This window comes from Poecile atricapillus, chromosome 1, assembly GCF_030490865.1.
Source record: "Poecile atricapillus isolate bPoeAtr1 chromosome 1, bPoeAtr1.hap1, whole genome shotgun sequence".
NCBI classification, from domain to species: Eukaryota; Metazoa; Chordata; class Aves; order Passeriformes; family Paridae; genus Poecile; species Poecile atricapillus.
The window spans coordinates 94,075,566-94,086,190 of NC_081249.1; the positions used below are offsets into that span (position 1 = coordinate 94,075,566).

At 43.9% G+C, this 10,625-nt stretch overlaps 1 protein-coding gene across 2 annotated transcripts; it reads right to left on the minus strand.

Annotated features, from left to right (window-relative positions):
- Positions 1–1,598: 1,598 nt before the first annotated feature.
- Positions 1,599–9,761, minus strand: CLDND1 (claudin domain containing 1). Of its 2 annotated transcripts, none has more exons than XM_058829933.1 (6): positions 9,715–9,761; positions 9,165–9,342; positions 4,952–5,250; positions 3,627–3,734; positions 3,112–3,249; positions 1,599–3,015 (listed from the first exon to the last, which is right to left on the minus strand). In XM_058829933.1, the coding sequence occupies exons 3-6, from the start codon at positions 5,238–5,240 to the stop codon at positions 2,795–2,797; spliced, it is 756 nt and encodes a 251-aa protein (XP_058685916.1). In that variant the 5' UTR covers positions 5,241–5,250; positions 9,165–9,342; positions 9,715–9,761; the 3' UTR covers positions 1,599–2,794. The 2 variants fall into 2 exon arrangements, with proteins under 2 accessions (XP_058685916.1, XP_058685915.1); XM_058829932.1 differs by lacking the exon at positions 9,715–9,761 and adding an exon at positions 9,474–9,626.
- Positions 9,762–10,625: the final 864 nt, after the last annotated feature.

Sequence of the window (10,625 nt, forward strand, 5' to 3'; positions counted from 1 at the left end):
AGTGTGCTTAATTACCTTTTTTACAGAATTAACTAATCCTCAGTATCTCCTCTGTTCTTCTGTCCTCCAATGCCATTTACTGGACCCAAGCCAGCAGTCCAAGAATTCTTCTTGTTCCCTTTTGCTCACCTTGAGCAAACACAGTTACACAGCAAGATAGCAATACACAGATCCACCACCCCAAACAGAAAGGGCCAGCCCTCTTTCTGGGCCAGATTTGCCTTACCAAAATCCACTCTGATGAAGAAATCTTTACACAAGGGCAAAACAGAAAATAACCCCCACCAAACCTGAGAGGTGGACCCTCATTTTAGGTAAAATGGTCCAAACCAGGGCCCAATTAAAGCCTCTTCATTTCTGGGCAGAGAAAACCAGAAACATTTGTCACAGGCACATTCACAAGTAGGCAATCTTAGTTTTGCTGGTACTTAAAAGAAAGAACTGACAGCACCTCTAACATCCCCTTTTCTCCCTATAACAATTATTCTTGGAAGCAAGAAAGCCAACATTTGAAAACTGAGATTTACACTTCAGAAAAGTAAGTGTCCCATACAAGAGGAGAGAGTGAGGGCATGGGATTTCCATTGCTCAGATTAAAATCACACAATACAATTATTCTGCCAGCTCCTGGGGAAAAAAAAAAAAAAAAAAAAAAAAAAAAAGAAAGAAACCCCATAAACTGTACTAGATAAAATCAGCAGCAGTGTTTCCTCTCAAACTGCATAATAGCAACTTCAGTCCTTTTGACCCAAGCTGAGGCTTGCGTGCCCTAGTAATTCTAGCAAATGAGGAACATGACAAGCTGAACAGTTATGCCTTATCTATCTAAGTCAGGATAATTACTCTGAAAAAGCACCCTATCAGTACAGATCAGGCAGCACAGATTTTCATTTACTCTCAGATACTGCACAAAAGTACCACACCCCCTCTCACGAGATTACAACTGGCCCCAGCCATTGTAGGGAAGGAAAGAGGCTGTTTAAGGATGAAAAATAAAAAATACTCAACAGCAGGAGAAAGAGGATTATCTTAAATGGCCTGCCACTGCTTTTTCAGTGATTCTGGTTTTCATCATCATCTTTGTTTTGTTTTTTTTTTTGTAAAGGCTCCAATGATGACAATAGAAGAGCCCTATCACACACTTGAGAAAAAAACCCAAAAGAAATTACACAAGCAGTTATACCTGATCTTCAGGGAGATCATGATTAGGGCTGTTTGCTGACCCAGCAAACATAGCTTGGGTAGAAACACCTATGGGAAAAAAAAAAGCAAAAAGGCACAATAGAAAAGCAGCCATGAGATAAAAATGCCTCTTTCTGTGTCATTCTCATCAACCAGTATCCCAAAGAATCCTTGCCATCACTCGTTTTGTCAGGAAGTATTTCTCCTAAGGCATACTTCTTTTATTAAGCCTGGAGTAAGGAAACAAGGTGAGTTAAGGCCTCAGAACTAAGCAGTTCAGTCTTGGAACACTGTTTTCTAGATATAACATGTCACCCAGTCTGGCTAAAGTTACAGTAATTTAGAATAAATGTAACATTTTTGAACGAATTAGAAATTATGGGATGTTGTGACCACCAATGATGAGCAGGAGAAAATTTAAAATCAGCAGAAGCTCAAGAATTTACTTTAAAAAGTCCAATCTATGGTCATTGTTTCTGGTGACATTTCCATGAAAACAGAGTGATCTAGACACTGCTTATTCTTTCCTCAAGTAAAATCCACTCTAGATAATTCCCTCACCCTCCCATCAGATTCATGCAATGCTAAAAATTTCAGAGTCTTTATTATTATTATTATTATTATTTAATTTAAACAAGACGGGAAAAGAGCAGCACCATTTAAAAAACCCCTGTTATGTGATATACATGTAAAACAAGCGAGGTTTAAAAAAAGTTAAGTTTATATATGTATATATACACACATACACTAAACCAAATTAAAACGAAAAAACTTGTGAGGAGGTCATTTTCAACAAGAGAAAAGAAAGCCTTATTCCACATCAAGCAAAAGCACCACAAATTAAGATTAGAGTGCACAATCACATGTAGTGCAGATACCAAACTAGACTGGTCCTGGAAACAGTGGAGCTACAGCAGGACAGAGCTCCACAAGGGCCATCTTATCCCACTCCTTGGCAGAAGCAAGTGCAGAAGGTCCCTTCAGGACAGTGTGCTTACAGGCACTCCCACAGCTGCCTGCTCAGCCTCCAGCAGTTTTGGGCAGAAAAACCACGGAACACAGCAAACTAGTGATGATAGGACACCCTGACCTGAGCTACAGACTGATTTAGCTACTGTGTTTCCGGAACAGAGGTTTCTGAATTCCCCCATCTCTCTTGGGTGCTCCCTGTAGGTACTGCCTGCTTCAGTCACACAGCAGACAGCTCTTGAGTAGGTATTATTTGTGCACTGAGGTTCCTATTCTTGCATACCTGCACCTCTTCTTGTCTCTCTTCCACCCCACTTCTATTTCCTCCAGGCTGACAGGGTAATAAAATTAGGAAGAGGCATGTACACCTAACTAAGGGGAACTGTCAACAACCAAACGTAGCTTAAAAAATAATAACAATTCTTAAAAAAACCCAATTAAAAAACCTGTTCAAGTTCTGCAGACTTCTGGCAGGATTTGGTCATTTAGCCCAGAGGTCTTTGTCTTCAGGGCCTGCAGGCTAAATTGTCTTGACTGGCAAGAAGCATGCAGTACATGAAAAACTCTGACTAAAAGAAAAAAGTAGTAAGGGCTGGTGGACAAGAGGCTCTAACATGGAAAGCCCAGACTGCAGTAGCAGCACTTATGCCACACGGTAGGCTTTCAGGAGGGTGAATTCCTTCCTGTTGGTGCGAGCTGCCCAGATGAAAAGAGCAGCTGCCATGAACTGCAAAGGTGCTGACACACAGGCGAGGCAGAAGGACCAGCCGAATTCACCCTTCACATCCTCCGGCAGAGGCAGCTTCCTATGGAGCAGCTCAATCCCAGCTACATAGCAGCCAACGAGGCCCAGCGTGCACAGCCCTGGGGAAGGAAGCAGCAAAGCAGTGAGCTGACCCACGGAGAGAGTACTCCAGGGGTACTCCTGAGCTTCTGGGAGGAGGGTGGCAGGACACTTACCTGCTAGGAAATGCAGGACTCCGGTGGCAATGGCCGGGTAAAGGCTGCGACAGGCACACGCACAGAGCCCAATCAGAGCCCCAAAGCACATGAGGCCGATGCTGACAAAGGGCAGGAGAAACTGCAATCGCCACAGATCTGCATGTGAAAGAAACAAACAAGTCAAATTTGCTAAAGATCGGCTAGAAAAAGATCTCCCACCATCTTACATTCCCTTCTACCCTGCTGTTTCTGTTTCATCAGACATTCTAGCTTCATAGTCAAAAAGGACCATAGATTCCATTGAAACAGAAATAACCTAATTTGTTAACTCACACATCCCTATACTGCATTCATAGGCAAAACCCTTGCTAACACATCTATGTCTTCCTTTTAAACTTTGACCTACTGCCAACTGTAATAATAAATGGTGAGCAAGACCAAGAAAGACAGAAGCTTTCCTCACTAGTGACTGAATTTGAGAAACAACTTTTTTTAACTCTACTTGTTATCTGCCAGAAATGAAAGACACTTACAAGTCCGATTCAAATCCGTGCCACTGTTGTGATTTCCAGGCTCTATGTACTTTTCTACAAATTGATCAGAGAGGGAGAAACTGATGCAGTTTGTAGTCATATCAGTTTCTGGGGATGGAAAATAAGAAAAAAATTGCCGTTAGATGTCTCTCCCCAACCTTCCTTCTCCCCTTTCAAACTCTCCTTTCCCAATGATTCCAATGAGCTAGGAAGCTCCTCAGAATTCCATTTGTAAAAAAAATACCTCTCCAAACAGATCTGCAGATGCATTCCCATGATGTAGTTGGCACTATGTGTCTGTTTTGAGGTGCTGCACTAAGGGATAGCATCCCAACATGCAGAATCTTCAAGCTTCCCTGGATTATCCACAGATAATTGTGCCATGTGTAACAGATTAGCAAAGTATTGTGGTGGCATATGATGCTCAACTATGTTGTCACATACTCTCGAGCTCAGGGTTTCCTAACTAAGGTGTGCTTATCTCCATATGCAGAATGTGGTCTTGTATTAACAGTCAAATCAAAAATGGGACAGAAAGGCCTGTTTAAAGAACATGAAGGATTTGCTTCTTTACACTAAGCTTCTACCTCAGATTTTACTTTGAGGATACTATTGAGCAGAACTGGTTGAAGTGTCTTCCAAAGTAAGTATTTTCATGAGAGGGGAAAAAAAGAAAAGTATTTAATGTATGTCTTTTTCTCCACAAAATGTAGTCGAAAGTACATACTTAAGAGGATTCAAAATGAAGGAGTAAGTACATGGAGTAAGTACCCAAAATTGACTTTGAAGCAGTTAAAATAGTTGTTTACTTCACATTTTATCCCCCAACAATTAAAAAAGATAATACAAATATTTAATTCTGTATCTATTCAAAGAAGCCAAGGTGTGCTGATGCAATGGAGGGATAGTTGCGACATGAACAAAGTGAATGCCTAGCTAAAAGGAATGAATGCCTCCTTGATAAAGTAGTGTCTTTATTCCATTGCTGGATCCCAGGATCTATCCTAAAAAGACAGTAACTGGTAGAGCAACTATAAATATATCCCCAACTGGACAGCTGAGGCAAAATAAAAATCAAGCTTGTAAGACTAAATTTAGATCAAGTATCATGTCTCAAAACCAGAAACTGCAGCACTGACAGCCACAGACCATTTTGCCCTTTGCTTCTTTAAAAATCTGCACTGTCTTTATTAAAAATCCAACCAACCAAAACAAAAGCTAGAAATAAGCCTTCTGGAGGAACAAAATGGCACAAATCTATTCCGAGGAAGTTAGCACACAGCACCCCAGGGAATCTAGGGAAGTGATAATTGCACTGGAGATACCTGGTGGGCTGTACCAGTGAGAGTTTTTGGGTACAGTGATGCACCTCCGCCACAATCCAACCGTGCCATTGTATCGGAAGAGCGCATCTGTGTACGTCTTCTCATCCGCATCTTTGCTGACAAACTCCTCCCAGATGATTCTACTGGCTTCACTAATGTTCTCGGCTGGGGACACGGTGTGGTACTCGTACCAGAAGTCGGTGCCGATGGAGGCTGCCATGTAGATGGTGGAGATGAGGCTGAGCACGCAGGCGATCACCAGCGCTGTAGCAAACCGGTTATCCATCATGGCGCCCTCGCTGGGAACACAGGGACAAGTGAGCAACACTTCTGGAAGTACAGTGTTATCCCAGTGGTGCCATACTCGGGACATCATCCCCCTTCTGCAAGGTCCCCTCAGGATATGCACACCTTCCTTTTCCTACCTGCTAGAATCAAAGGACCACTGAGCAAATCTACAGGGATGGCCAGCACTCACAGGATCTGCGAGTTCCGAGTAGGGATAATATCCTGGAGTGTGCTCTCCCAGGCACACTGCACTGGCTGCTCGCCCTGAAACAGCAACTGATAGACAGAACAACACCAACTCATCCCCAGAGATGACACAGCTCGCTGCCATTCGTGATCCTGACTGTAGGGAACGTCAGAGACTCCATCCACAACACCCAGGAAGAAGACTTAGCTTTCCTTAAGAGATTACCAAGGGTAGAAGTTATTTTTAGCCTGCCACCCCATACGGCTTTCACAGCTTGTGTTTACAGCAAAGATAAGAACCACAGCCACGATGAAAAAGCCCTTCCAGGCTGCTCACAAAGGACAGCCGTGCCAAGGTGCTGCAATGCCTTTAGGGAAGAGAGAAATGTATCTAGGCACTAGAGACAGAACATGAAGGAAGCACTGGAAGACAAGTTTGGAAATCATAATAAATGCAACAACAATGCCACAATATATACCATGGTATTTTTGAAAACCTAGAACAATGCAGGGGGTGCCCTGTTCCATGGGAACAATGTGACAAAACTGAAAGGCCTTCATATGCTCCCACAAGGACTTGGCTCTGTGTCCCTCTCTTAGGGGTATTTTATGCCCTCCTTTGTGGGGTTGTGCTCCCAAATGACATAGATTCAGGGTCAAAGGAGGCATGGGGAAAAGAAAAATACCATGACTTTAATGAGTAACTGATTGGTAATATAAGAAATGTTTTGTGGCTGCAATACACCAGAGGACTCCTCTCAGATGCCAGTTGTTCTCATGCACTTTCTGTGCTTGATAAAATGTATGGATTATTATGAATCAGGCTTGAGGCACTTGCCAGAAAAAGAAAATAAATTGAAACTAGTTCAGCAGCTAGAGGTAGGCTGGTGGCAGGAGCAACTATCTAATCAGCTCTTGTCTAATGCTTACTCTACCTCCCTTCTCCCACACACTTTGATCAAAATATTTTGGTCTACTTTCTTTGCAACTGAAGGAACCGCAACTGGAAACAGCAAGTGCCTTAAACCTCAGCATTCACAAGGAAAAAACAGTGAAGTGCCTCAAGTCAGACTTGTCAGCAAGAAATTATGAACTAAGAAACAAACTACAAATTCAAGAAGGGAATTTTGAAGGCATCAATGTTTGCTGTTAACAATACCATTCTTATTTCTTTGCCTCTCCATCTGTGCCTCTATTTGTCTGAAACTGGCTAACAAGGAGGAGAAATTATGTGTTCCCATATCATTTCCTATGCTTCATTTCCATGTTAAATGAAGCACACTCTGCAATATCCATCCTTGAACTGCATCCTTTGCGATGAGAAAGAATAGAACTGATTTGTGGTGAACTGACAAAAAACATCCACTTAAAACACTGCAAAGTTTGCAAACCACGACTGTACTTAAATAATAATCTACAAGCTGTGAACTTGTACAAGATAATAGAAATATTGAGAGGGAGAATACATTGTATCCAGGTTTATTAATATAGAAAACATAGAAGCAAGCCCAGACTTGGAAGCAAATTCTCTGTGCAGTGTTTAATTTCTGGTTATGTACTTCCACTCTCTTTCAATATCCCAGCATCTTGCTCCAGGTACACAGGATATGGGATAGGAAGAGCATGTTGCTGTATAGATCTGACCTCAACATTCAGCCCTACTGAGCTAACTGAGGGATCCCCACCCCTTCACACAGCCCCCGAAGCAAACAGGGCAAGTGGCACCTGCGGGGCCAATGCTCCTGCCCAGCTGAGCTCAGAGCTGAGCAGATCACTCAGAGCAAGCAGCAGAACAGGCTGCTGAGCAGGCTGGTCTGGATTTTCCACGATATTGCAATCACATCTAATGCAAGAGGAACCCTTTGCAACAGACTCTCTTTAGAAAGGGCTCTCTCTGGGTGGAAGGATCACAACAACCCACAAGCTCCATCCTCAGAGTAGCATCTGGTGAAAAAGAACGCAACCAGAACATCATTGGGCCACTGATCTGCTGTCACTACCTTTCAATATAAATGCTGACAGTGACAAAGCCCTACCAAATTTATACCTAACACAGAGAAAAGAAAAGAACTGGCCCAAAAATCTTACTTTCAGCTACATATCCCTGGTGCCATGTGCAGAACACTGGTGCTGGCAGTATCCCTACCAGATCACCATCAAAAAACATCCACACACTTCTGGACCAGCCTTCTGTGTGCTGGCATGCTGTGAACACGGCAAAGTCGACGTCAGCAGGCAACTAAAAACAGTTCATAAGCAAAATGAAAGCTGAATCACCAAACAGCAAATTGCCCAGTCATTATCCACTTGGTAAAAGAGACATGGAAACCTACTGACACTCAATCCTTGTCATGTAAGTGCAGGCATAGGTAGAGAGCAGCCAAGGGGGCTGGAGATCCCTGAAATCTATTGTGTGGCTTTGTGTGGCACTTGTCCCAAAATGACTTTCAGTATGGACATGACAGTGACAAGGCAAGAGTGGGTCCCCAATTCCTTACAATAAAGGTCCCCTCAGTGCTTCTGCCTAACACTTCAGCTACTTACAGAAAAGATGAAGAACTCCACAACACTTCATGCAAAGCTTGAACCAGTTTTTCCTGCCAGTGGAGTAGATTTGACTACCCTGCCCATTCACTGTGCATATCCACTGCATCTTCATTTACAGGAGACACACTGCCCCTTAAATGAGGTGTCCTTTCCAAAGAGAAGCATCCTGACAGCCCCAGGCTGAGCTCAAAGGGAGCAGCGAGCACAGCTGGTAAGAAATAGCTACCAGAGAAGTCCATGAAGTAACACACTGCGTGTTTATGGGATTCATGCCATGCTCTGCAAAAGATTCTGTGCAGAACAATGTGTAGGAGTTGCTTTAGAATAAATTTACTTATGAAAAAATAACATCAGTACTACCAAAGATGACACTAATTATAAAGACCTAAAGATTGACAACAAATAAAAATGCTTTTTATCCACAGGCTGTCAACAAGAGGCTTCACTGTTTTAACAGGTTCATTCATATAGCTCTGACAGCACATTTTTGTCCAACAGGAGAAGCTATTTCAGGCAAGTTACAGCTGAAACTAAGCTATGCAACAAATTTAAGATAACACTAGGTGATTGTAAACAGGCAAAAGTGCTTAGTGAGATACTGCAGTTATATTCATTTTTTAAAAGAAGTGAGACACATAAAGTTTTTTAAAATTTTCAAAAAAGAAAATTTTTGAAAAAAGCTCAAGAAAGAGAATGTAAAGGCCAAACTGGAAGCAATACTCAACAGAATGACAAGATTGCACGCACTTCAAAGAAGGGAAAAACAAAGGGGACAAGTCAGTAGAGTCAGGGAAGAAAAAACAGAAACAGAGAACGGAACAAAAACAAGTATTCTGGCAAAAAATCAATTCTAAGACTGAAGACTGAACAGTCTTTGTAAGAAGTTACTGTACCATGGTAGAAAATACAAAAACATGCATATTTTTATCTTGTTGCTGCGGTCACCCCTTTCAGCCAGCAGTGGGGTCACCACATTTAAAAAACTCCTTCTACATGACATCACAAAAGAGTCCCTGCTGCATTCGCCGGCATTCTCTCAGCAAATATGCTAGCAATCAAAAAGGGATTAGACAGAAGGCCTACAAGAAGGCATATATGGGGAGAGGGCTGGAAACAGCATCAAGATGGACTGTCCATTCGATATTCAGGGTAACAAAAGGTTAGGAAAGATTGCTACCAAGCACTTTTTTACCTTCAGAGATGCTCAGAGTCCCTCAGAACACACAGCTCCGATGATTCCAGGTCTCTTCAGAGGCACAGTGTTGTTTGTGTCCTGTGGCCAGCGGGGAGCATGAAAGGCAAACTTCCCTTCTGCCCTGTCTGTTCCATTCATTCAGCTTCTTCCACACTGCCAGTTCACAACAAGTGATCTACAAGCAAAGAGCAAACCAAATGACTCGACATCATCATTTTACTCTGAAATACCTTCACAGACATCTCCTAGTGCTATCATTAACGAAAAAAAAAAAACCCAAAAGATAAGATAGAGAGGGGAAATTACTTGAAAAGCCCTCAGGCCAAGAGCACCTGTCCCTGCAGGCCAGCCCAGCACCGGGCCGGGCCAGCCGGGCATCCCCACGGAGCGCGGCCGCCCCCGGGGGTCTGGGGCCTCCCAGGCGTCAGCCCCAGCGCGGGGGGCCCAAAGCAAACCCGAAGGGAGCACCCCGAGCCCTGAGCCCCGTCCCCCGCCTCAGCCCCAAATGCCCTGAGCGCCCGCCCGGCGGGCCCGGCCCGGCACCCACCGCCCATCGCCGCCGCCGCCGCCTCGCACCCGGCCGGGCCCCACTTCCGCCCGCCGCGCCCGCCCGCGCGGGGCACGCTGGGTGATGTAGTCCTGCCGCCCCTTCCGGAGGCGCCGGCCCCCCCGGGGAGCCCTTCCAATGGCTCATCGGCCTGGCTGTGGGGAAATCCCTGCTTGTCCAGCCTCAGCCGCCCCGGCACCCTGTCCTCTCCTCCTGTCGCTGTTTGGCTGGGAGAAAAGGCTGATCCCCACCTGGCTACACACACCTTTCTAGTTCTGTTTCTCTTGGTTGCTTGTAAAAAACGGGGATGTGACAGCCCGGCTGAATGACGCGAGAAAACACCAATTAAGGGGAAAAAAAAAAATCCAGGAAAAATTGCAAAAATTGGCAACGCTGGGTCCATGCCCCAAACTGGCTGTTTCCCTCCATCCCTGGTACAGAAAACCACGGGAATTACAAGAGGACTCTTAAGAGTGGTTAACAACTCCCCTGGCTTAGAGATCAGCCCAGCCAGTCTTGGTTTTACAAAACTCCAAAGCAAATATTCAGAAAAAAAACCCAGAAACATCCGAGGCTTTCACATCTCTGAGGACTTCTGGGGAGTTATCCCGACCAACTCCTCCACGAAAAAGCCAGGAAGCATTTTTGCAGTAAGGTCAGAGACTAGGATGTAAAGGTGAAAGCAGTCATAGAAGAAACTTACTGGGTTTGATGCAACATTAATTTTTTAATTAAAAAAAATTAGAAATTACATTTAATTTAAGAAATTTCTGTCTATTTGTCCCACTTTCTGGATCATGGAGCTGTCCCACCACCACCTTATAATGTGACTGTCTACAAAGACATATTTTGGGATGTGTCTGGGGTTTATCCTGGACTCTAAAATACTTGACATCTTTATCGATGGTCTG